Source organism: Lycium ferocissimum, chromosome 10, assembly GCF_029784015.1.
Source record: "Lycium ferocissimum isolate CSIRO_LF1 chromosome 10, AGI_CSIRO_Lferr_CH_V1, whole genome shotgun sequence".
In the NCBI taxonomy this organism is placed as follows: domain Eukaryota; kingdom Viridiplantae; phylum Streptophyta; class Magnoliopsida; order Solanales; family Solanaceae; genus Lycium; species Lycium ferocissimum.
The window spans coordinates 29,627,574-29,653,203 of record NC_081351.1 but is presented as its reverse complement, the minus strand read 5'-3'; the positions used below and the strand labels follow the sequence as shown (position 1 = coordinate 29,653,203).

The window sequence follows — 25,630 nt, the reverse complement described above, 5'->3', positions numbered from 1 at the left end:
GAACATTAGTGTTGCAAATACTGAGCCTTAACATTGAGATACTGATTAAACATTGACATTGATCTAAGTATAATTTCAAATAAATAGCAATTTTTCACTCACTGAATCTTTAAATTTCTTTTTTCAACTTTAAGTTTTGTGCATCGGAAAGCATCTTTCCTATCACCCAAGATTAAGTTTTGTACAGACATTCTACACTCCACTTCATGATTTCATCGATATGTTTTTGTTGTTGTTTTCAACTTTAGTCAAATATTGCGCATAGGCCTACTCTGTATTTTTAAGAGTGAGTTTTAAGGGAAGATGGGAAATTATACGACTAAGAAAGTAACACGTGAAAAACATACAAGCTACGATCCAAGACATACAATTTATGGACCAGACAGCACATCTAAATTTTTTACAAAGAAATGGGAGAGAAGCTGTCAGGTGCGCAAGGAAGTTCAGTGGTCACATGAGACCAATTATAGCGCTCAATAACAAACAAAATGTGGTAAAAGTTTATACGCACCCGATGTTTATACTAGATTAATAAATATAAAACATATATATTGTGTGTATACTCGTTAATTTAATCATGATCAAATGATATGCAACTTCATTTTGATTTGTTGATTCTTAAGATTAATTATTTAATTGGGTATAAGCACCCGATTCCGATAAGTATTTACTCTCATAAAGATTAATCAACAACATTTAGTACATGTGTTTTCTGTGCGCGCATTCTTTTTTTTTTCTTCTTCTGACATGATAGAAATAGATGAACCGTGATTTATTTTTGTTTTGAACAAAAAATTAAGAGGTTCGAGAATACTTGAAATTTTTGTCGGTTTCTGTTATAATAAGTTACAATTTTATTTCTAAGAGCTAGGGATTAAGATAACAGGAGTATATTTTACGGAATCAAGTTTAATTAAAAATTAAGTTATATGTATTTATTTTATATAACCGTGTGGTCAGGGTCATTTTGGCCCCTTTTCATATGTAAAATACTAAAATGATTTGCTCATACCCTTCCTTTTAAAATACTGATACTGATTTAGTTGAGACATTTGAATTTTATGTCTCGAAAGCCATTAGAATGTCTGGATCTTACTTTTTAAAAGGAAGTAATTGCACGATTTTCGCTTGAAATGGGTTGGTTTATAACTTTTTTCCCTTCAAAATGAAACTTATGCGCCTAACAGGGCATAAATTCTTAAAGGGAGTTGACATAATTTGGTGATATTATGATGCATACTTTATATCCCTCTAGCCATTAGTTTGATTTTGATGGACAAAAATTAAAGACTGGCACAAAATGGGATAAAAGTGCAAATAAGCAGGCCAGCATTCTGGATTGGGCCATAGGTCATAGCCAGTCCATTATAGACCCAACGATTTGGCCTTACTTGGACTCCCAATTTAGTTCGCACGATCGCTAAACTAAATTATACTGTAGTATTATACTAATCCTTTAGCCATCTTTATAGTATTAATAACAATTCTTTTTAAACTATAATTCTTCAACCGTCAAAAAACCAAACTAAAGTATTTGCTGGCTGACGTTAACGTGGGATCAGAAAAAGAGTTGAACACCCCTTTCTTCTTCGTGGCTTATCAACTAAGCAGGTTTTTTTTTCTTGTTTCTTCATGACAGCAACTATTTTTATTGTACTTTTAGTTGATTGTTTCCCTGATCGATGATGCATAATCGATCAGATTACTGTCAGTTGCTTTAATCTTTCGAAACCCTTTGTTTTGCTGATTATTTCAAGCTTTTTAAACATGAATTGCTGATGTGTTTTGATCTGAGTGCTTGCAACAAATTTTGATATGCGGAAACTAAAAACAGGAATATTTTATTGATAAAAGGTGCGAGTACAATTCTGTTTATTCCCTGATTCTTTTCTCCGTAATTCAAGGATCGTTAGTAGCGTATTTCTCTGAATGTAGGATGACCTCCTTGTGATGTATTTGATCTTCAAGAACGTCGGACAGTTTGGTAAATGCAGTATTTGATGCCTTGATCTCTTCTGAATATCCATGAGTTTATGGGATATTCGAGATGTCTTTTCAAGGGAATATGTGCCCCTTTTTATATAGGTGTGAGTTAGGGTTTAGGGTAGAGTAGCCTCCGAAAACCCTAACGGACCTTGGAATTTGAAGAAGGACTGGGCTTGTCTTGTACAGTCCCATAAAATTTCGATGTCTAAACTGAGCTGATTGTTTATCCTGTTTGTTCTTCTTGTGTTTTTTCTTTCTTTCTGGGTTTGTTTTAATTTTACTTTCAAGAGACTATTTGTTTATCGATTCCCCTAAAGTTTCAGTCTTTGACTTGGGTCATAGCTTGTAGTGATCCTAAGTTGCTCGAACTCTCCAAAAATGCTGCCGCACCCGTGTCGGATCCTCCAAGAATACACTATTTTTGGAGGATCCGACACGCACCCATCCATATTTTTAAAGAGTCTGAGTAACATATTTGCACCGACTAGGTTTAAATTCTTTAGATGCTCAGTTTTCTTATGGGTCCGCTATTGTCTTACTACTATTTGTTAAAAAAATTAACTCAATAGGAATGAATTAGACTTTGTATTTGACATTTTTTTCTCATAGACCAGAGTTGGTTACTTGTCCTTTATGCCAAGCCTGGCTGTGCTAAGATCAATAGGATAATTCTAAGTGAAAGTTTAGTTAAATGATTTTACTCATCACCGGTGGATAAATTGGTGATGTGGATAGTTGGAATACAAAAATGACCTATTTTTGTTCTGTTACCATCAAGGTAAATTCTCGGAAGACCCAATTTCACAATTTAGGACGTGTTCCTGAAATCTTTATAAATTATGGAAAGAAATGATACTCTGGTCTTCTTCGATATAACTTCAGCAAATTTAATGTATTTGCAAGTTGTTATTTTTGTTAGGAAAGAAAAAAGCGCGAAAATAGTTCCATGTACTTCGAATTGTCTTTCGTGCTTCAATTATGTTGTATGTTTTCTCTTGTAGGGACCATGAGTAAGTTGTTTAGAGTAAAAGAAGAGCAGAGAGAACAAGCTGAGAATGCAAATGGAAAGCCACCAGTCAAGAAACAAAGTGCAGGAGGTGGTTTCTTTTTTCTAACTCCTTTGAACTTTTTTGGTTAACTAATGCTTTAACCATTTAACATTTAGCAGCTAAATGTTGTTTCTGCTGAGTGCTTTCTGCACAACAAGTTGGTCATTTTAGATCTGATTTGTTATATTGCCCTCGATTGGTGAGATATCACGTGTTTTGAACATGTGAGGTTAACTAGTGATTTAACCATATGGCATCTTGCGATAAAATTGTACTAAGAGCTTCCTGCATGACAAATTGATCATTAGATATCCTGAATTTGTCTTAGATAGTCTTGGTAGGCTGAGAAGTGGAAAGCTAGAAGGACGGGAAATTATCGAGAGTAGGAAATCACTCAGATTCTTCTATAGGCTTTGGAGCGTATTTCTCGTGAGTAATCCCAAAAAATGCTTTACAGAGTTTGGCAGCTTATTACCTATACCACCACACTATGCAAAACCCACCTGCTGTCTGAACACCCTTAGTAGTCCCACTGGCGACCAGCCTCATTTTCTTCTTCTTCTTCTTCTTCTTATGATTCATAGTTCTATGTATCACAGAAAAGAAAGAGAAAGTACCCATTTTGAGAGAGCAAAATTTTCTTCAAAATCAAGAAATTTTAGGGGGAAATGATGTGGGAATCTGGGGCTCGGTGGCGTCGTCTTCTGCGGCAGCCGACGGTGGTGGTGATAGTGGGATGAGGAAGCCATCTCGGAGGGAAAGAGAGAACAATAGGAGAAGAGAAAGGAGGAGGAGAGCAATAGAAGCTAAGATTTATACAGGGTTAAGAGCACAAGGGAACTATAATCTTCCTGAACATTGTGATAACAATGAGGTTCATAAGGCTCTTTGTGTTGAAGCTGGCTGGATCGTTGAGCCTGATGGCACTACTAATAGTTATCGCAAAGTTACTAACTTTTCTCTCTTTTATTTGCTTTCTCCTTTATGTAATTGTAGTGATTGTCTTAGTTGTTTCTTACTTAAATTAATGGGGTGATTGGTTTTAGCTTGGATTTTGGTTGGATCTGTAGATTTGGTAAATGGGTTTGCTGAATCTTGGATCAAGATTATCTTTTTTATCTGTTTACTGTGGATTTTTGACTGTTTTATTGGTTTCTAATAAAAAAAGTTAATAGTGATGTGGCATCTGCGACCCCGATGAAGGATCCTTCAGCCGTGGGTATACAGAGTTCGAAGGAGCTGACATCTGGAGCTGAGCCACCAGTCGATATCCAAGAAGATTGGGTTGCCTGTGATAAATGTCAGAAGTGGCGTCTTCTTCCATATGGTACAGAAATCGAGCAACTGCCTAACAGGTGGCTGTGCAGTATGTTAAACTGGCTGTAAGTGTTCTGCAGTTTTAGGAGTTTTTAATCTCTTTTCGTGGTTTATTGAAAGTCTTAGCTTATCGGGTGTAGGCATGCTCCAGTACTCTGCCTAGTTTTCCGTCTTTAGTAAATAGATCCCGAATTGCTACAAATTTTTTTTTTTTGTAGTCCTGGAATGAACCATTGTAACATTAGCGAGGAGGAAACGACAAGAGCTCTGCATCAACTAAATAGCCTTCAAGGTAAATGCTACTGAAATCTTTAATAAATATGGAAAGAAATGATACTCCGGTCTTCATTGATATAGCTGCCGTAAATTTTATGTATTCAAAGGTTGTTAGACAGAAAGGTAGATGGGAAAATAGTTTCATGTACTTCTAATGGTCTTTCGTGCTCCAATTATGTTACATGTTTTCTCTTGCAGGGACCATGGATAAGTTGTCTAAAGTAAAAGAAAAGCAGAGAGAACAAGTTGAGAATGCAAATAGAAAGCCACCAGTCAAGAAAGAAAGTGCAGGAGAGTTGCGTCTTCATAAAGGTGGTTTCTTTTTCCAACTTTTTTGAACTTTTTTAGGTTAACAAATGCTTTAACCATTTAACATTTAGAAAGTTGTTTTTACTGAGTGCTCTCTGCACAACAAATTGGTCATTATAAATCTGATTTATGATATAGCACTAGTGGTGAGGTATCATGTGTTTTGGACATGTTAGGTTAACTAGTGATTTAACCCATTTTGCATCTTGCAACATAATTTTATTAAGTGCTTTCTTCGAAGCTCTTTCTGCTGAAACTGGATGGGTCGTTGAGCCTGATGGCACTACCTATCGCAAGGTTACAAAAACAAAACAAAAAAAAAAAATCCCTCTTTTATTGCTTTCTCCTTTATGTAAATTGATGTATGGGTTCTAGTATTCGTCTTAGTTGTTGCTTATTTAAATTAATGGGGTGATGGGTTTTTGCTTGTATTTTGGTTGAGTGTACTGATTTAGTAGGCGTTTGGCCATGAAAATAAAATACTTTTCACTTTATTTTGAAGTTGAAGTTGGAGTTGTGTTTGGTTATAGTTTTTGCAAAGAATATTTGGTTATTTGAATATATTGAAAGTGAAAACAAGTTTTCTGGTGTTTTCCAAATTCCAAATACAACTTCAAGTTGTATTTGGAATTTTCATGGCCAAACGTTGATTTCCAAATAAAGTGAAATAATTTTTCGGAAAAAAGTGAAAAATTCTCATGGCCAAACGGGTCCTTAGAAAATGGGTTTGCTGAATTTGGATCAAGATTATCTTTTTTATCTGTTTACAGTTGATTTTTGACTGTTTAAGTGTTTTCTGATTTAAAAAGTTGATAGTGATGTGGCATGTGCGACCCCTATGAAGGATCCTTCGGCCGTGGGTATACAGAGTGCGAAGGAGCTGACATCTGGAGCTAAGCCACCAGTCGCACCTGTCAGTATAATCGAAGAGGATTGGATTGCCTGTGATATATGTCAGCAGTGGCGTCTTCTTCCATATGGTACAGAAATCAAGCAACTGCCTGAGAGGTGGCTTTGCAGTATGTCAAACTGGCTGTAAGTTTCTGCGGTGTTAGGAACTTTTAATCTTTTTTCGTGGTTTATTCAAAGTCTTAGCTTATCGGGTGTGTGCATGCTCCAATACTCTCCCTAGTTATCCATCTTTCGTAAATAGATTCTGCATTGCTATAGTTTTTTGATAACAAATCAAAATTAATTTTTTGTAGGCCTGGAATGAACCATTGTGACATTAGTGAGGATGAGACGACAAGAGCTATGCATGTCCTAAATAGCCTTCGCAAAAATGCTGCTACAAGTGGGGCTGGAGTAATTTCAGCTGATAGGCATGCCTACCGGAGGAAAGAAGAAACATTAGTTATTAATTAAGAGAAACACCAACCTAATTTTCAGAGTGATGGTACTTCTTTGATTTTTCTATTATTTTTTCCGCAGATAAAGGACCAATGTTATTTGAAATTGCCAAGAAAAAGAAAGAATCAGGGTGATAATGGGAAACTAGTCTTTCTTGGTAAATATATATGATAACAAACTTCAATATTTTTTACGTGTACAAATGTATGAATATTATTACCAAAATTAATTAATATATCTTATTCAAGTAAGTTGTGCTTGTTTTCTATTTAACATTTTGAAAAATGTAAATTCAAACTTTTTTTTAAATTTTTTAGTCAATTGCTTAAGAATAACTGTTTCTTTATTCAATGGAATATGAATTATTATTTTTTTGCTTTCTAAGTAACGGGTGCGCGTATGGGTGTAGTGAGCAATGAGATTTAGCCAACTGGCTTATTACAAAATCACATGGCAAGTCAAAAAGTGAACAAGTAAAAGTGCACAGATGAAATAAATGTGTCAGAGAATTAAAATTTAAGTGCATACGTGTATACATGAGAAGAGAATAAATATTTAGCACTGTGACATATGTTCACGTGTAATTTATTAATTCTTAAAGAATGTGAAAAGTCAAAAGTGAACAAGTAAAAATGCACAGAAGAAATAAATTTGTGTAGGAGAATTAAAATTGAACTGCATACGTCTATACATAAGAAAAGAATAAATATTAAGCAAGAACGTGAAAAGTAAAAGTGCACGGAGAAAATAAATGTGCCGGAGAATTAAAATTGAAGTGCATACGTCTATATATGAGAAGGGAATAAATATTAAGCATTGTGACATATGTCCATGTGAGATAAAAAAGTAGTTGGTTAAAGTGTACAAGTTATATAGCTTTTGGTACAAGCATTCATTGCGTGTACAATTTATAAAGCTTTCGGTACAATAAGGTATTGCAGTGCTGGTCCCTCTTAGCCATCTATAATAGAAATATCGGAAAAGGCTCAAGTATGCCATCCAACTATCGAAAATGGCTCATTTATGCCACTCGTCAATAGTTTGGCTCATTTATGCCATCAAACTTAGGGGTGTTCATGGTTCAGTTTGGGTCGGTTATTGGTTAAAATCATAACCAAACCAATTTAGTCGGTTTTTAAATGTCTAAAACCATAACCAAACCAAGTAAAATAATAACCACCGGTTTGGTTATTGTCGGTTTGGTTCGGTTTTTCAATTTATGACTAACACGACAATTCAAATATTCTCTCTCTACATTCTTCAAGCTTTCTTATGAAGCTCTTTTTTTCCTCGGGGCCTACAAGGCGAACTTGGTCGCGCATATTGAAAGAAAGACATGCGGTGAATGTAAAATGAAAAGAGATAGTAGGATTTTTACTTTTTACCCTTATGCTTACGACTTATTAGAGTTGAGAACTGGATTGTTGGACTTACATATTCTTTTAAAACATGGGCCTTAAAAATAAGTAGACCAAAATTAAATTAATAATTAAAAGGTATAAAATATCTTTAATTATTTATGAAAAGTTAATATTATACATATAAATAATTATAAATTTTATGTATATAATTATCGGTTTGGTTCGGTTATTTATTCGGTTATTTTTTACTATAACCATAACCAAACCAAATATTATCGGTTTTTCAAATTTAAAACCAAACCAAACCAAACCAAACCAAACCAAATGTCGGTTTTTTTATTCGGTTTGGTTAAATTTTCGGTTTGGTTTTGGTTTTAACCAAAACTGTGAACAGCCCTAATCAAACTATAGGAAATGGCTCATTTATGCCACTCATCAATAGTTTGACTCATTTATGCCATCGTTCGTTACCAAAATGACTCATCTATGCCATTTTTTTATTAACGCCGGTTTTATAATACCAGATATGACACATGACCTCCAATTAGAGGTCTACGTCGTTTAATTAAACCAAATTTCAATTTTAAATACCAAATTAATAAAATATCCGATCCATACACCTTACCCACCTACAACCATAATCTAGTTGGAGGCCACGTGTCATACATGGTATTGTAAAACCAGTTTTAATGAAATATGACATGGATGAGTCATTTTTATTAACAGGCGATGGCATAAATGAGTCAAACTATTGATGAGTGGCATAAATGAGCCATTTCCTATAGTTCGATGGCATAAATGAGCCAAACTATTGACGAGTGGTCTAAATGAGCCATTTCCGATAGTTGGATGGCATATTTGAGCCTTTTCCGTAGAAATATTAGCGCAATGCAACAACATGAGGTGTAGTTAATTTTAAAATTGAGTGTATTTATTTCTTATAACTGGGGAGTCTGGGTAATTTTTTGATATGTAAACACTAAAATGATTTGCTCATACCCTTAGCCTTTTAAAATACTGGTACTGAATAAATCATGAATTTTATGGGGAATTTGCAGGAATGTCCTTCGCTGGGGATGGTCTTTAATTTTTGTCCTTCGCTTAATATTTCGAGGTCCTGTATTCGAACTCAGGCTCAGTTTAAAAAAAATAAATTCAAGGCATAAGTTGGACCCAACTTATGCCTTGTGGCAGAGGTTTGCCTTAAGGCAAACTTTTACCCAAATTTAGGCCTTAAGACAAACATTTGACTTAAGGCCTAACTTTTGCCCAAAGTTAGGCCTTAAGGTACAGGTTTGCAAAATTTCAAAGAAAGTAATTTTTTTTTTTTTTTTTGCCTCAAGTAGAGTTTGAAACTCTAGCTTAAGGCATAAGTTTCTTGCGAATCCCAACTTATGCTTTGCGAATTTTTTTTAAAATTTTGACTAAGTGAGGGTTCGAATCTGAAATCAAAAGGCTTTTAGCGAAAGACTAAAATTAAAGACCACCAATTTGAGGGACAAAAATTAAAGACCAGTCCTTTTGAAAGACATTTCGCGCAAAAAAAAAAAAAAAAAAAAAAAAAATTATGTCTTGAAGGTTTGATCATAATTAAGATTCTTAAAAGCAGGCCTACTTTCTGGATTGGGCCTCAAGTCGTAGCCAGTCTATTGGGGTCCTTTGCATTTTAGTTCCTATTTTGTGTCGGTCTTTAATTTTTGTCCTTTAAATGAGCTGGTCTTTAAATTTTTTCCTTCAAAATCAAACTTATGCCTACAGGGCCGTAAGTTACGTATCATAATATCCACAAGTTATGATCGCACCCTGAAGGAATTTATGCCCCGCTAGGCATAAGTTTGATTTTGAAGTGCAAAAATGAAAGGGAAATCAACACCAAATACCCCTCAAATACAAAATAATCATCCGCCCCATGTCCCTCCTAAACTAATTCGGTCCTTACCCAACCGGTCAAAACTATTTACCCGACGTACCCCTTTGCCCAAATCCCTTCTTCCATGATATCATCACAGTATATTTATATATCATGATGGTATCATGGAGGACTAAGAGAAGGATTGAAGCAGTCCTCCATGATACCATCTTAATATATTTATATACTGCAATGGTACCATGGTCCTGAGGAGTGTCTCATTGAAGGACTGAAGCAGTCCTCCATGATACCATCATAGTATATGTATATAAGATGATGGTATCATAGAGGTTTTTTTCGCGAAAAGTGTGTCTTTTTTAACAAATGAATATGATCATCCATAATACCATCTCAGTATATTTATATACCATGATGGTATCATGGAGGACTAAGAGAAGGATTGAAATAGTCTTCCATAATACCATCCCAAAGATATTTATATACCATGTTCATATCACTATTTGGGAGGCATCTCGAATAAACAGTTTTGATTTTTTCTGGGGGTATGGGCGGATAATTATTTTGGTTTGATCGTGTACGCGTTCTTTCCCCAAATATAAAGACCAACCCATTTGAAGGGAAAAAATTAGGGATAACTACGTGGCATAACTAACTCTAGTACATATTTAGATTTAGTAGATATAGTTTAGATTAATTACATCTTATAGCTAAAAGTAATATGTTAAATACAATTAATAACTACATATATATTTAAAGTAGAATACTCATCATCACATTATTCACTGCCAACCCAACCCTCCTATCTCTCTCTCTCCTCTTTCCCCCACTGCTCCGGCGAGGAGCTCTAGCTCTGGTGAACCGGAGTAGCCGTCTTCTCCGCTGTATTTTTTAAAGTATTTTTTGGTTTTTGAATTATACTTTGTTGTTCCAGAAAGAAAAATGGAAGAAGGAAGAGATTTTTGTTAGGTTCTGTTCTTCTACAAAGAGTTAGTTTCTTCTCCGGAGAAGAAAAGAAAAGAACTGTGATGTTGAGAAGAAAAGAGAACTGTGATGTTGAAGAAAAGAACTGTGATGTTGATGACGATGATGGTGACAACGGTCGGTATCCGGACGGAAACGATCGTATGGCGGCGAATCCGACCGGAAACAAATATATTCGATCGGATAATACAAAATACACTTATTTGTTGTATCTATACAGTGTTTTTTGCCTGTATTTCGAAGAAGATCTTTTGAAATACAAATGAATACAGTGCATTGGAAGTGTATACAAATGAATGGAGTGAATTTTATTTCGTGTATTCAGTTTTTGCGTGTATTCGTTAGTTTTTTTAGTGCAAAATTCAGTGTTTTGGGGAAGGTTAATTTTTTGTATACAACTGATTTTAAATATAATAAAGTGAATACAGTGTAAAAGTAGCTACAATGAATACAGTTGAGTTGAATACATTTGAATTGAATACATATTTCAGCAATTTTTACTGACTGTATTCATGAATACAGTGACGCATCATAGTGAATACCATAAGAAACAAGCGCTGAAACAAGCTATATGTTTGCTACGAGATGTAAATAGGTAAAATGTAGCTACGCAACAAAAATAACCCTTAAAAGATAGTCATTTATGAAATTTTCCCAAAAAATTAAAGACCAGTCCATTTGAAGAATAAACCATGCAGTTTTGTGGTCTATTGTGAACCTTGGTTGGGCCTTACTAGGAACTCCCAAGTTCCAATTTAGTTCGCCCGATCTCTAAATTCATTTTCTAGAAAGTCTGCGCATATTTGAATCATTTTTTTGGCGTGGATTGACCTTCTTTTGGGGTGGTCTTTAATTTTTGTCCCTCAAATTGCTGGTCTTTAATTTTTTCCTTCCGCTTCAAAAGGTGGCCGAAAATATCCGGAGGTTCTGGGTTCGAATCCCCGCTCAGTCAAAAAAAAAAAAAAAAAATCAGAAGGCAAGGCTTTTGCAAAAAGTGTGCCTTATGCAGCAGACTTTGCCCTAAGGCGTAACTAAAAGTCTACCTTATAAGACAAAGTCTGCCGTCTCCGGCATAGGTTTTATATAACTTCGCCCGAATAGGCATAGGTTTTCGACTCTGCTGGGTTTCGAACCCAGAATCTCAGGATATTTTCGGTCACTTTTTTAAGCGAAGGACAAAAATTAAAGACCAGCGAATTGAGGGGCAAAAATTAAAGACCAGTCCGTATGAAGGACAATCGTGCAAATTGCCCTATTTGAATCTCTATCCAAATATCACAGCCCTCTATCTTAAGCAAGTAGTCTAATAGGGAACCGAGAATTTTAATGTTTTTTTGTTAATAGTTGAGCACTTGAATGCAACGAGATATATGTCTTTCATAGTTTAGGGAGAGATCGATTCTAAATAATGGACAGTGAGGAAGATGTTGCACAAGAGTCGTGACATTGTTCTTGTAATTTGTGAGCTCGAAGCAACTCTTGCAACATTGATATGCCAATGGTAATTCAACGCAGCAGATTCAGAATATAAAGTTTATGGGTTTCTATTACAATCTCAAGTTAATAATAGTAGTAATTGGGTTCATAATAAAATATTTATTGATGTTCAGTGATTTTTAGTATAAATGTAGGATTTAAGCAAAAGCTACTAGATTCACATGAACCCAATGCTTTAAGGCAAGATCCGCCACTGATTCGGTGTATGGAGTACCCCGTGTTTAGGCAAGATCCAGGGAAGGATCACATTCCAGAAGGATGTAAGTAGACAGTCTACCGTAGTGCAATCATCATTGACCGATTTTAAGCTCCAATTCAGACATTTTGTAACTTAGGGGAGTTAGTTGCAAATTTGTAATTCACACCCTGTTTGGTGCACTGTATGTACACCGTGGAGAAACCAAAGCCACCTGCATCTGATGTTGTGTTGTGTTGTTTTTATGAATGCAGTGAGATTCGATTAATCCATATAAGTGACCCTCAAAGAGACAAATCTTGAAGAATAGCAACACAACACAGATAAAAACAAATTAGGAAAAAAGAGGAAATGATACAAAGAATGTATCCAATGGGAAAATTACCTTTCCACCCTCTCGTTACAAAAGCATGACACTTTTAATATTTGAAAGATCATAGTGCAACTTATCCATTTTTCATTTGGAATAATTGAAAGAAAAACTATCTCTTGAAATGTTCTATACTTTTGTGCTCCCTCATTGCCCTTGTAAATTATTAGTATAACAAAATCATTAATTAAAGTGAAATTGTTCAAATTCATTTCGGTACTATTCGAAATTGAGGAACTCTGCTTTCCCTTTAACTTTTGATCTTATATTCCCCCACAATTAGATACCTAATGAAGCTCTATTTCTAAACGTTCATAGGATAAATTCGAAGTTTTCAGCGAAGAAATTGGACACGCAGAGTCCACCTATCTCATGTCAAAGTTCCATTAATGACAAATACAAATTCAAGACAATTTGCTAACATCTACGGGTTTGAATGAACTAAAAATGCAACAGAAGGCAAAATAAAACAATTCCGAGTAGTATATGAGCAAATTTAGACATTTCTTTTGTTAAAAAAATCATATACATACATTTATGAGAAAGAAAAAATTAAATAGAAATTTATGGAAAAAGTTAAAAAAGCATTGACTATTATTGTAGAAGAAGCATTTGTGGTTGTAGAGTGAAAACTATATAAAAAAAGGTCGGAGGACTGGCGTCCAGCCTATTTCCTTCATTCTCACATTCTCTCTCATCATTTTCGATAAGAGAGAAACAAGAATCCTTTTGCTGCTTCACGCTAACCTCACACATCACAAATACAGCACCTTTCCATAAACAGCAGGTCTTCTTTTTCTTGTTTCTTTATTACAGCAACTATTTTTATTTTATCTACTTATAGTTGTATACCCTTTTGTAGATTCAGTGATTTTCTTGGTGTTTTGATTGTTACCCCAGATCGCTTAATCGATTAGATTACTGTTCAGTTGCTTTAATCTTTGGAAACCCTTTATTTTACTGATTAACTTAAAAGATTTTTTATTCAAGAATTCTGGTGTGTTTGATCTGAGCTGATTGTTTTGATTCTTTGTTTCTTCTCTGGGTTTGTTTTGATTTTACTTTTTGGAGACTATTTGCTTATTGATTGTGCTAAAGTTTGAGTCTTTGACTTAGGTCATAGTTTGCACCGACTAGGTTTACAATCTTTAGATGTTGGTCAGTTTTCTTATGGGTCACCTGTTGTCTTACTACTTATTTGTTAAATTAATTATGCTTTATGTGCACCCAAAATAGGTGTGTTTGATAGAAATGAATTTTTCTTTTGATTTGTGACATTTTTTTTTCATAGACTAGAGTTGGTTACATGTCCCTTCCGCCAAGCCTGCCTGTGCTTAAGATCAATAGGATAATTCTTAGAGAAATGTTTGGTTAAACGATTTTACCTGTTACTGGGAGATAAATAGGTGACCTCGAGAGTTAGAATACGAGAAATGAACCCTTTTTTGTGCTTTTACTTAAAAGTAAATTCTTAGAAGACCTACTTTCATAATTCAGAACGTGCTGTTGATGAAATCTTTATAAAACACGGAAAGAAATGATACTCTGGTGGTCTTCATCGTTATAACTTCAGCAAGTTTTATGTATTTGCAGGTTGTTATTGTTGTTAAGAAAGAAAAAGGATGTGAAAGTAGTTTCATGTACTTTGGTTGTCCTTTGTGCTCCGCTTATGTTATATGTTTTGTCTTGTAGGGACCATGATCAGGTTGTTTAAAGTAAAAGAAAAGCAGAGAGAAGAAGCTGAGAATGCAAATGGAAAGCCACCAGTCAAGAAACAAAGTGCAGGAGAGTTGCGTCTTCATAAAGGTGGTTTGTTTTTCTAACTCTTTTGACCTTTTTAGGTTAACTAGTGTGCAAGTTGTTCTAGAGAGTGCTTTCTGCACGACAATTTGGTCATTTTAAATCTGATTTATTATATAGCACTCTATCGGTGAGATATCACATGTTTTGAACATGTTAGGTTACCTAGTGATTGAACCATTTAGCATCTTCCAAGATAATTTCACTAAGTGCTTCCTGCATGACAAATCGATCAATAGATAGCCTGAATCAGTCTTTGATTGACTTGGTTGAACTGAAAAGTGGCAAGCTAGAGAGACGGGAGATTATGTGACATGGGTTAGTATACATTTACTTACAAAAAATGCGTAGGTTACATTTCTTATTTCGGTTGGTTGAGACCCACATAAATTCTTTTTACCAACCTGAAGTTGGACTGAATGGAGGAAGTAATCTAACTCCAAGCTTTTGAGTATGACTTTTACTTTCACACCAACTCGTAACTAGACTGATGGGAAGAAAATAATAATCAATCAGTTTTCTTTCTTCTTTCCAATTCCTCTTGTTGCCAAATGTAGTATTGGTTTTTCTGGAGGAACTCAAAACCCTGTGTGCCTATGAGTGATCTCGTATATCTGCACTGTCATGGAAGTATTCCTTCCAGGCCATATTACAGAAACCTTACAGGTCTGCTTTGTACCAAGTGATGAGTAAAAATCAAGGTAGGGTGGTCACTTTCTCTGTGAGAGTTTGGAAATGAGTTCCGCGTCAGTGATCCTAATGGAAAAGATCTGATTGGTTTCTGTTAGTTTCAGGATAGAATTATACTCACCCAATAAGGTGAAATAAAGATTTAGGTTATTAAGACCTATTGGAAAGGTTTATGTTTGTGATGTATATTTTCTAGTAAACTAAATAGTTCTTCTCCCATATAATTGTCTCTAGAATCGCCGGAAGTATTTGCTCAACGAAGAACTAAGTGAAGAATTTGTTGAATCTAAAGGATTTACTACTGGATTAATACCTCCGGCATTAGTTTCAGGATAGAATTATTGCTAAGGTTTTGGCATCTAATAAGGAGAAAGTAAGATTTAAGCTCTTGAGACTTATTGAGAAGGTTTATCAGTTTCAAAAAAGAAACACTATTGAGAAGGTTTATGTTTGTGATGTATATTTTCTAGGAAACTAAATGGTTCTTTTCCCATATAACCTGTCTGAATAACCGTGGGAAGTATGTGTGCAATGAAGAACCAAGTGAAGAATTGTGTGTTGGAAGTACTTGAAAAATCTCTCAAGCAGGGAGGGAGTGTAGGGTGGCTATCAATTCATGGTAGTGGCGTTGAATTCTTACATATTCAGTTTTATTTTGCTTGATTTTTTTTCCGGGTGGGATTGGGTATGTCGTCCTGCTTTCTCCATTTTTCCTCTTCCCATTACGCCACATGCTGTTCTTCTCCCTCTTGATTCAAAAGTGCGTAAAAGTGCAACAACATTGCAGGTCCATCTTATTCCACTACATACTTGTAGAATCAAATCCATTGTGAGTCATACCCTCTTATCACATTCATAAAGTACCTCCTTGACCGAGAAGGCAAAAGGTAGGAAGTAGATGAGGGTTAGTACAAATAGAAGCGCCAGGTAGTAGCAAAGCGGAGGGTGGATGTGGAGGTTCCTTCCCCATTTTTCCACATTTTGATTTGAAGTCGGTAAATTTTTTTGATTGAAATTTTGAATAAAGTATAATAATTTCAAAAGTTGAAACAAGTCTACAGAGATATCTTTTTTCTTTTAATTATAAGTTTTTCTTTTAGAAATTGTCAAGTGTATAGACATAGCTTCTTCTTCCTTCTCACTCTCTGAGCTAAACATAGTGCAAAGTTTTAAGATTCTATCTTAACACTATACAGATCAGATCAATCATGGATGTGAGACTGTAGCATGATGATTTGTTAGCTTCTATTTCCTTTATCTCTTGCTAGCAGCTGTCTGAAAAGGATTCTATAACTGCTTGTATCTCTATGTCCTAACTTCTATGCCATGTCTTTTCTCTAGCTCGTCTTTCTGCTATCTTCTGGCCCTTTTTTTTGCATCTAATTAGTGATGATTAAACATTTGCATCTTGTTTCTTGCAGATATAAGTGAGCTAAATCTACCCAAAACATGTAGCATATCATTTCCCAATGGAAAAGATGACCTCATGAACTTTGAAGTCACCATTCGGCCTGACGAAGGATATTATATGTAAGCAATGTTGTTACAACTTTGCTGTCAAAAAAATGTGCAAGTAATTTTGTAGACCGTTCTGTGGTGGTATCATTTATTGATTATTTGCTCTTTCTTGGCTGTATATAGGGGTGGCACATTCACGTTCTCTTTCAGTATATCTCCAATATATCCTCATGAGGCCCCAAAGGTTAAGTGCAAGACAAAGGTGGGTTCTGGTTATCTTTATCTTGTTTATTTTCTAGAATGTGTTGAGACTTGGACAGTTTATCATTATCGCTGAGATTTTTTTTTTTCTTTTTTCAGGTTTACCACCCTAATATTGACTTGGAAGGAAATGTGTGTCTCAACATTCTTCGAGAAGACTGGAAACCTGTGCTCAACATTAACACCATTATCTATGGCTTATATCATCTGTTCACGGTATTTTTCTTAATTTTAGATACTTCAATTGTCACTCATTCAAAGTATTTAGCTATCAGAACTTGTGATTCTGCAGGAGCCGAATCATGAGGATCCCCTCAATCACGAAGCAGCTGCTGTGTTGAGAGACAACCCGAAGTTGTTCGAGTCCAATGTCAGAAGGGCAATGCATGGAGGCTATGTTGGGCAAACGTTCTTTACCCGTTGCATGTGATGTCTTCAAGGCTGAAACAAAACTCGGGGTGTCTGTAAAGTTCGGATGCAAAATTAATTCAGGTGGTCTTTCTGCAACAGGTTGGGTTCAAATGTCTTTAAATTTACGTCGGACCAGAAAAAAATATTCTGTATGCTAAGTGTAACTCTGCAATTTGTTTTCTGGATAAGTTCATGTATAAGACCAATGGCGGAGACCTATGTTTTGAGGACCTTGTGTACAATTTGAATTCATGTTCACACATCCTATGGGAGATTCAAACATGATAAGGTGTCTTTTCAGTTCAGCTGCTGCTTTTTTCCAGGGCGGATATGATGATTCAGAAAGGGAAAAAAAGTCTGATAAAGATTTGTTGAGATCTTGCCAAGGCAGTGTGCTTTGTAGGTGGTCTTGTTTCTTTCATGCGTTTGATGTCAAAATGGGAAATTGGGGCAAGTGCACAGATAGCTGTTTGGAGGAATGCTATTTAAAGCATAGCCAGAGATTACAAAACTTCAATGTTTAGCCATTATAGAATCAATTTCACATGGGATTGAAGTTGAAAATCCAGGTCTGATGTTAGGTTTAGCATTTTAAACTTTACAAATACGAGTCTGAAGTTGGGGATAGTCAAATTTGACATATTGCTTGTGCAGTTTGAATTTGAGATATTTAGGTTTGAAGTTAGGACTGACATTCCTCAATTTCAAACCAGTACATTTGAAATTTGAATTACCAAGCTTAATTTTAAGCCCAAAATGTCTGAAGGATAAGTTCAGTGGAAGCATGCCAAAGCAAGTCCTTAATCTGCCAAGCTTAGGTGCTTTTCTAAAGCCTTTCACATAACCCTTTACTTGGTCCAATGCCTGAAGAAGTTGGTGGCTCTCTAGAAATTTTAGTCATAATCAATCTGTCTAGTCAAATCCCAAACTGAATTCATAATTGTGAAAGTTTAGAGCAAGTGTTACTTGCCAACAACATGATTTTAGGTCAAATACAAAGCACTTTGGGATTAGTAAAAGGTTTAGAAACTCTTCGAACGAACCACACTCCTCTGTGTACGCCACCCGATTATTGCATTGCTCAGGATAGTCTTTTTTAGCTTTTAAGATTTACTATTTCTTAGTTCAGGAACTTCACCTAGAACCAACTATCAGGTCCAATAAAAAAATCTTGAGAAGTTTATGGCTTGATCATGAGAAATCAAGATATCTTTGCTGATAAACTTGAATCTCAAGAAATTTTTTGGGGAGCCGACTTGGATTTTGGATGGTGAAATAAGTTAGTAAGAAGCATAATATTATTTCAAAGGATCGAAATGGCCAGTTATTAATGAATTTCTTGATGAATTTTTGTTAAGTACTCGTTTGGCCGACAACTTTGAAATTACATACACTTAGTAAGCTAAATTGATGTCGATTAAGCATTGGTTTAAACATTACTCGTACCATTTACCGTGTTAATTTTTCTTAAGAAAAGAAAGGGAGAGGAGGGGGGGGGGGTGGGAAAGAAAAAGAAATTTGTGTCCGATGTAACGATAGACTGATCTGATCTGCTAATAATTGAGCTGAGCAGGGGGGAGTGGGGACCACAGTTACTGATGTGGCAGGTAGCCATTGGCTGTTTGACTGCTTCAATAACCGAGGAGATATCTCTGTTACAAAATTTCTTTTTTTCCGGCAATAAAGTTATATAAAAGTGTAAAAAGAAAAATAATTGTCCCCCACATTCACAAGGATTAGTACTACGTATATACATACGTCTTGTATGCTATATTCTTTTTTCCGATTTATTTCAATTTATGTATTGCAGTTTGATTTAGTACAAAATATTAAAAAAAATTAATCATCTTAAATATCATTGGTATGGCAGAGTTTGCACTAAAATCAGACAGTCAATTCTTGTTGATTGTCTCTCTAATCACCTGATCTGATCCCCACACTGTCACTTCACTTTCCTCGTCACCTCCATTCCTTTTCAGACCACAATGAGCTCGACCTTTAACCTTTTTATCGTAAAACAACTTAAACTAAAATTAAAAATTACTAATTATACTTTTAAAATTACATATTCGACTACCTAAATAAGTACATCTTCATTATTTTTAGTGCGGATAGAATAATACTGCTCCAAATAATTAAACTAATATTACTTTACTTGTCTAATATTACGTGGAAGCCTGTAATATTAAGGTCTATTTCTCATATTTCTATTGTTTTTTTTCATTTTCAAAGTGAGCTATTCTTCAAACAAACATTTGTAACCAATAAAAAGAAGATGCACTTTTATCTTTACGCCCAATTATATTTGACTGTCCAATTTATGTGTAAAAAATAATTTAAATGCAAAAGTTAAAATGATTATTTAATACCAAAATAGAGCAACTATTACGTCTTATTTCCAAACAAATTAAGGTTAACTATATGAATCCCCACTTCTTAACCTCATCTCATATCATCATCAAAAGATTAACACGACAATCGAACCCTCATTCTAAAATACTCTTGGCCACTAGGTCGTCTCTATTAGCTATGAATTCATCATGAGTTGACATTTATGCTAGTCTGTCTATCACAATGCTTCTTCTTCATCAGAGCTTAAAATTTATAAAACGAGCAAGCTCACTCTTGACGAATTTATTGTTTAACGCTAAAATCATTTTAGATAAAACTTATAATAATAGATCATTTAGGATCCTACTTCATTAGATAGTTATAAATTTATTCCAACAATATTACCATCTCTAGTTAACAATTTAACTCTTATCTTAATGACGGTTAAAACATATAGTCTAATCAATTAATTACTAAAATCTAAAAGAGCAGTCAAAGCTTTTAGGAGTATAGAGTGTAAACCCATGAGAGTCTTAAAACAATTTAACTACTAGTACTATTTTAAAAAAAAAAAATTGGGGTAATAATATTTCTCCAAATAATTAAATTTTGATTAATTAACTTGTCTAATATTACGTGGAACATTTTACGTCTCTCATATTACGGTCTATTTCTTATATTTCTATTGTTTTTTTCGTTTGCACCGCGAGCTCTTCTTCTTGTTCTCACAATATTTCCTTTTCTATTAATTTTTGCATTTACTAATATTTGATTGTCCATTTAAGTGTTAAAATAAATTAAATGCAACCCACCCTTGTAGAATTTGTAAAATCCACAAATTACATATGTCATTGACACTAGATCAATCTTCAATCTAAACTACTACTTATTTAGATCAATCTTCAATCTAAACTACTTATTTATCTCAATATGTACTTGCGGCGTAAAATATGTATATACAACAATAACAAATCCAAAGATAATTTCATTAGTGGGGTCTAAAGAAGATATATACATAAGTTAAAATAATTATTTAATACCAAAATACAACAATTACGATTACACTTTATTCTCAAATAAATTGAGGTCGATCGTATGAATTTGTACTTCTCATTTAAATTCATTTCATATCATCGTCAAAATGTTAACACGACAATCGAACCCGTGCACTCAACCTCATTTTAAAACACCCTTAGTCGTTGGGTCGCCTCTCTTTGTTGTGATATACTTATTGTCTGTCTATCACAATCCTCTTTCTTTTCTAGAGTTGAAGATCGACAATATGCGCAAGTTTATGTTGACGAATTTATTACATATTTAATACTAAAATAATTATATATTAAATTATAAATAACATAGCAATTATTATCCTACTACATTAGATAGTTAAAAAATTATTTCAATAATATCACCATCTCTAGTTTACAATTATAATTCCAATCTTAATAACGGTTAAAACATATAGTCTAATCACTTTAATTAACAAAATCTAAAAGAGCAGTCAAAGTTTCTTTGGAGTATCGAGTGTAAACACATTAAGAGTCTTGTCAAGCCTGTAACAAACTTTATCTCATCAATTATGACAATCTCTGCTAAAAAACACAAACCCCATTCTCATCATGATTATATATAGACATAATAATAAAGCACTACGTATATACACACACACAACAAAAACACACACACACACAAAGAGAGAGAGAAAGTAGAAAATGAGTGAGATTCTCGTATAAGCACACTTTGGGAGCGTATTTCTCGTGAGTAGTAGTCCCAAAAATGCTTTATAGAGTGGCAGCCTATTACCCTATACACCACACTGTACTAAACCCACCTGCTGTCTGAACACCCACCTGGGACCAACCCCATTCTTTCTTCTAATCAATCTATATATCTCACACAAAAGAAACAGAAAAAAAAAAAAAACCCATTTTCTTGATTTTCAGTTGGCAAAATTTTCAAGAAACAGAAAAAAAAAACCCCATTTTCTTGATTTTGAGAGAGCAAAAATTTCAAGAAAATGATGTGGGAGTCGCCGGAAAGTTCTTCTGCGGCGGCGGGCGGTGGTGGAAGTGGTGGAGGAGCGGTGGCAAGTGGTGGTGCTGGTAGGAGGAAACCATCATGGAGAGAAAGAGAGAATAATAGGAGAAGAGAAAGGAGAAGAAGGGCAATTGCAGCTAAGATTTATAGTGGTTTAAGAGCACAAGGGAATTATAATCTTCCTAAACATTGTGATAATAATGAAGTTCTTAAAGCTCTTTGTGCTGAAGCTGGATGGATTGTTGAGCCTGATGGCACTACTTATCGCAAGGTTACTACTTTTTCTCTTTTATTTGCTCTATGTAAATTGATGTTGTGTTAGTGTTAGTTGTTGCTTGCTTGAATTAATGGGGTGATGGGTTTTTGCTTGGGTTTTGGTTAGATCTATAGATTTGGGAAATGGGGTTGTTCAATTTGGATCAAGATTATCATTTTTATCTGTTTTCAGTGGAATTTAAACTGTTTAAGTGTTTCTGATCTGGGATTTTGTGTTTGTCTTTTGAACTTTTCATGCATCTTAATTCTTAGCTAATTAGCTGGATTTGCTCAATTCATTTTTTTAAAAAAAAAAATACTTCTAATGTGTTCATGTTCTCATTTCTGGAAGATTGGTATGAACCTATAAAGTTAATTTGTCAGAGAATGGAAGTTGTTTTCTGAAACACAAGAAGAGGGCGAAAAAGGAAGAATTTACCTTGAGAATTGACTGCTCTTAATATAGAAATGGGTGTCTAATGTGGGATTTGGTGCATTTAGTTGATGTTTTTTTCTTATTTATGAAATACTTTTCAAGATTCCAAGTTGAAATATGTTAAAGTTTTAATCTCAAATTACTGAGGAAAATTGTCTTTGAACTCAAAATTCATAGAACTTCTCTCCTAATGCCTTTTGGTTCATCTTAATTGTGTGACTCTTGTTCTTAAACTTAAACAAATAAGACAATGATTTAGGTGAATACAATTTTGTCTGAGAAATTAGCATGGCCTTCTTGATGACAGCATTATAGTACTTTCTTCGCTAGCCTTTAATCATTTATGTTCACTAGTTTGGTAAAAAAATCTTCTTTTACTATGTTTCAGGGATGCAGGCCAACTCCAATGGAGATTGGAGGCACTTCAGCCAACATTACTCCAAGTTCTTCACGACATCCAAGTCCCCCATCTTCATACTTTGCTAGCCCAATTCCCTCTTACCAACCCAGTCCAACATCCTCGTCTTTCCCTAGTCCATCACGTGGCGATGCCAACTTGCCCCCTCACCCGTTTGCATTTCTCCATAATTCCATTCCTTCGTCGCTACCACCTTTACGAATATCGAACAGTGCCCCTGTAACGCCACCTCTTTCATCACCAACTAGACACCCTAAGCAAACATTTAATCTTGAGACTCTGGCCAGAGAATCGATGTCTGCTTTGAATATCCCTTTCTTTGCTGCTTCAGCCCCAACTAGTCCAACTCGAGGTCAGCGATTCACTCCTGCCACTATACCGGAATGCGATGAATCTGATACGTCCACTATTGATTCTGGCCAGTGGATGAGCTTTCAAAAGTATGGAGCCAATGGGGTCCCAATGTCTCCGACTTTTAATCTTATTAAACCTCCAGCTCAGAGAATTCCTTCAAATGATATGATCATCGACAAGGGTAAGAGTATAGAGTTTGACTTTGAGAATGTATCAGTGAAGGCTGCATGGGAAGGAGAAAAGATTCACGAGGTTGGTTTAGATGATTTGGAGCTCACACTCGGACATGGGAGTGGTCGGATGTGATTTTCATGATCAAAAGAACAAGACAAGGATGTTCGTGTTTCATCTACAATTTCTGTTTGCAGAGATGAAGTTGGCCAAATGTAGATCTTGCATGTAATGCATCTTAGGATGGATTTGATGTTCTCTGTTGCTGTTGCAGTTGCTGTTGCTGTTTACCTTATATAGAAACATTTTTTTACCTTTTGTTCTTAATCTGTGGAAGTCCCTTAAGTTTATTTGGGTCTTGTCACAAGCATTTAGGTGTAGATAGATGGTGGTTTCTGTCTCCTTGTGGTTGAGAATTGTTTTAAGTCATTGTAGCCTAGCAAGAGTTCTCCACAAACCTGAACTATCCACAATTTTTTTCTTGATTATAGTAGATCTCTTTGTTGCTGTGCAACTGGGTTCTTGTTTAATGATCTAGCTTCAATTCGAAATCGATGGATGTATTATTATTTAGTCTCTTTGATGCTTTATGTCTAGATCAAAGTATACCAAGTGCATCAAAGTCCATACACAACCTGTTTTCTACACAAAATTGCCAGTTGCCTTTGTTTCTGAGTTCTATATTTTGTCCTCATTTTTTTTTTCTTTTCGGTAACCATGTGAATATTACCATTAACAAAGAAAAAACATTACATATATAGAGCACCTACTCCCATAGCCACCTTCTAGGAAGGGTGCCATGAGCAATAAGCCTCCAATAGAAGAAACTAATTATATGCAGTCAGCAGCATTTGTATGTAATCTAACGACCAAGTATTCTATGCCAAAAAATCTCACTTCTGTGTGCCGTTTGTGATGTTCTAAGTAACTCAAGTCTTTGTACAATTTCCCTCTTTATCTAGTCAACTATCTCAGCAACGTGTAGTGTGGTTCCTTTAAATAATTTTGTTCTCATTGGAGTAGTACTTTGCTTGTTTTAGTTGGCCTATAGAATAATGGAAGGACTTGCGCAAGACTTTGATGACCCAATGGCTCAAGGTTCATATTAGAAAAAGGAGAGAGAGAGTCCTTTGATTAATACCACTTACTTCATCCAAAAAAAAAGGAGAGAGAGAGTGAGGGAAAGAGGGATAGCTCGAGTGAGGAAAAGAGGGGTAATTTCTCCGGCTCAGATCATCTAATTTGCTCTAACAGACACACATCATTCTGTAATCGAAACAACTTAATCACTTTCGTATGAAAGTATCCTTCCAATGTGTGTCCAATTGTCATGTCTCTATAGGGATGGTCTATTGCAAGAAGGTATCAAGAAGTTGGCAGTCTTTGACAATCAAATCAAAATTCTTGAATTTTCTTTCTTCCTCTATGGCCCCATTAGTCAACTACTACAATTAATGATCATGGCATGTTCATGCACACGTTTGTTATCAACACAAGCACAGACAAACAAGAAAAATATTAAACAAATGGTGTTTAACCGATTTAATGTACAAGACCACGATTTGATGTCTGGTTGTGGGGTTCTGTACTACTGTATTACACACGTTCCCCTACAGTAGTTTTATCTTTATTTTTCTTCATACGCGGTTATTGTCACATGTCTTGCTTATCCTTTTGCCCCTGAGGCGGAGTCGGAGGTCTAGCTACGAATTCGCCAAAATTCAGTAATTTCAGCCAAAACTTTGTGTATGTGTTACGATATCCGGTGAACAAGTATAAAGAAATTATCCGAACTCAGTAAATTGCCTTTCTAGAATTCAGAAATCATAAATTCAAAATTTTGGATCCGCCTCAACCCTTATATTTGTGTTAAAAGAATCATTTAATATATACAAATAGTATAATAAAAACTCAGTATGCAAACAGAACTATGATCGAGAACCCATAAACTAAATAACTAGGCTCCGCCTCTGTTTGCCCCTATTTAGCAAAATCAAGATACAAGACCTACAATATTCTCAAACACGTGGTTATGTCAAACAGTTTTCAAACAACACCAATTATGGATTTTACATGTATATGTATAGCTGATGGATTTTATTGCAGCCAAACATGTAGACACTGCCAACAGGGTCCAGCATTAGTAAATTGCTGAGCAAAAATGGGAAAGGTTAGTAAAAGAAAAGGTCAAATTTGTCCCTGTACTATTTGAAATTGAGCAACTTCGCCTCTGTAAAGCTTTCACCTCTTAATATTACCTATCTCTAACAGAGCTTCAACCTGATGTTAAAGTTTTAAATCATCGTCAACAGTTGAACGTCAAACTTTTTTTCCTTTTGAAAGATGTGGACACATGAAGTCCACCCATTAGCGAGGAAGTCCGTTAATGGAAAGGGCAAGCAAATACCAGAGATTTGCAACAAGGATATAAATGACCAAAAGTGTA

At 35.0% G+C, this 25,630-nt stretch overlaps 3 protein-coding genes across 6 annotated transcripts; all 3 read left to right on the top strand.

Annotated features, from left to right (window-relative positions):
* Positions 1-1,468: 1,468 nt before the first annotated feature.
* Positions 1,469-6,538, top strand: LOC132033270 (cysteine-tryptophan domain-containing zinc finger protein 5-like). Of its 4 annotated transcripts, none has more exons than XM_059423195.1 (7): positions 1,470-1,611; positions 2,988-3,083; positions 4,204-4,417; positions 4,571-4,644; positions 4,827-4,940; positions 5,747-5,972; positions 6,143-6,538. In XM_059423195.1, the coding sequence occupies exons 2-7, from the start codon at positions 2,993-2,995 to the stop codon at positions 6,300-6,302; spliced, it is 879 nt and encodes a 292-aa protein (XP_059279178.1). In that variant the 5' UTR covers positions 1,470-1,611; positions 2,988-2,992; the 3' UTR covers positions 6,303-6,538. The 4 variants fall into 4 exon arrangements, with proteins under 4 accessions (XP_059279180.1, XP_059279178.1, XP_059279179.1 ...); XM_059423196.1 differs by having other exon boundaries at positions 1,596-1,611; positions 4,239-4,417; XM_059423197.1 differs by lacking the exon at positions 4,827-4,940 and having other exon boundaries at positions 1,469-1,611.
* Positions 3,429-17,487, top strand: LOC132033271 (NEDD8-conjugating enzyme Ubc12). The gene is made up of 7 exons (XM_059423199.1): positions 3,429-3,438; positions 13,252-13,349; positions 14,255-14,368; positions 16,474-16,582; positions 16,694-16,772; positions 16,871-16,987; positions 17,064-17,487. The coding sequence occupies exons 3-7, from the start codon at positions 14,260-14,262 to the stop codon at positions 17,199-17,201; spliced, it is 552 nt and encodes a 183-aa protein (XP_059279182.1). The 5' UTR covers positions 3,429-3,438; positions 13,252-13,349; positions 14,255-14,259; the 3' UTR covers positions 17,202-17,487.
* Positions 17,488-21,182: 3,695 nt separating this feature from the next.
* Positions 21,183-23,698, top strand: LOC132033269 (protein BRASSINAZOLE-RESISTANT 1-like). The gene is made up of 2 exons (XM_059423194.1): positions 21,183-21,821; positions 22,630-23,698. Exons 1-2 carry the CDS (start codon positions 21,531-21,533, stop codon positions 23,317-23,319), a joined length of 981 nt encoding a protein of 326 aa, XP_059279177.1. The 5' UTR covers positions 21,183-21,530; the 3' UTR covers positions 23,320-23,698.
* Positions 23,699-25,630: the final 1,932 nt, after the last annotated feature.

Bases quoted from the DNA above. Each gene is read 5' to 3' on its own strand.
- LOC132033269 (XM_059423194.1), top strand. From the start codon at position 21,531: ATGATGTGGGAGTCGCCGGAAAGTTCTTCTGCGGCGGCGGGCGGTGGT. The intron at 21,822-22,629 runs GTTACTACTTTT...ACTATGTTTCAG, and splicing joins ATGGCACTACTTATCGCAAG to GGATGCAGGCCAACTCCAAT.
- LOC132033270 (XM_059423195.1), top strand. From the start codon at position 2,993: ATGAGTAAGTTGTTTAGAGTAAAAGAAGAGCAGAGAGAACAAGCTGAG. The intron at 3,084-4,203 runs GTGGTTTCTTTT...TAATAAAAAAAG, and splicing joins CAAGAAACAAAGTGCAGGAG to TTAATAGTGATGTGGCATCT. The intron at 4,941-5,746 runs GTGGTTTCTTTT...TGATTTAAAAAG, and splicing joins AGAGTTGCGTCTTCATAAAG to TTGATAGTGATGTGGCATGT.
- LOC132033271 (XM_059423199.1), top strand. From the start codon at position 14,260: ATGATCAGGTTGTTTAAAGTAAAAGAAAAGCAGAGAGAAGAAGCTGAG. The intron at 14,369-16,473 runs GTGGTTTGTTTT...TGTTTCTTGCAG, and splicing joins AGAGTTGCGTCTTCATAAAG to ATATAAGTGAGCTAAATCTA. The intron at 16,988-17,063 runs GTATTTTTCTTA...GTGATTCTGCAG, and splicing joins GCTTATATCATCTGTTCACG to GAGCCGAATCATGAGGATCC.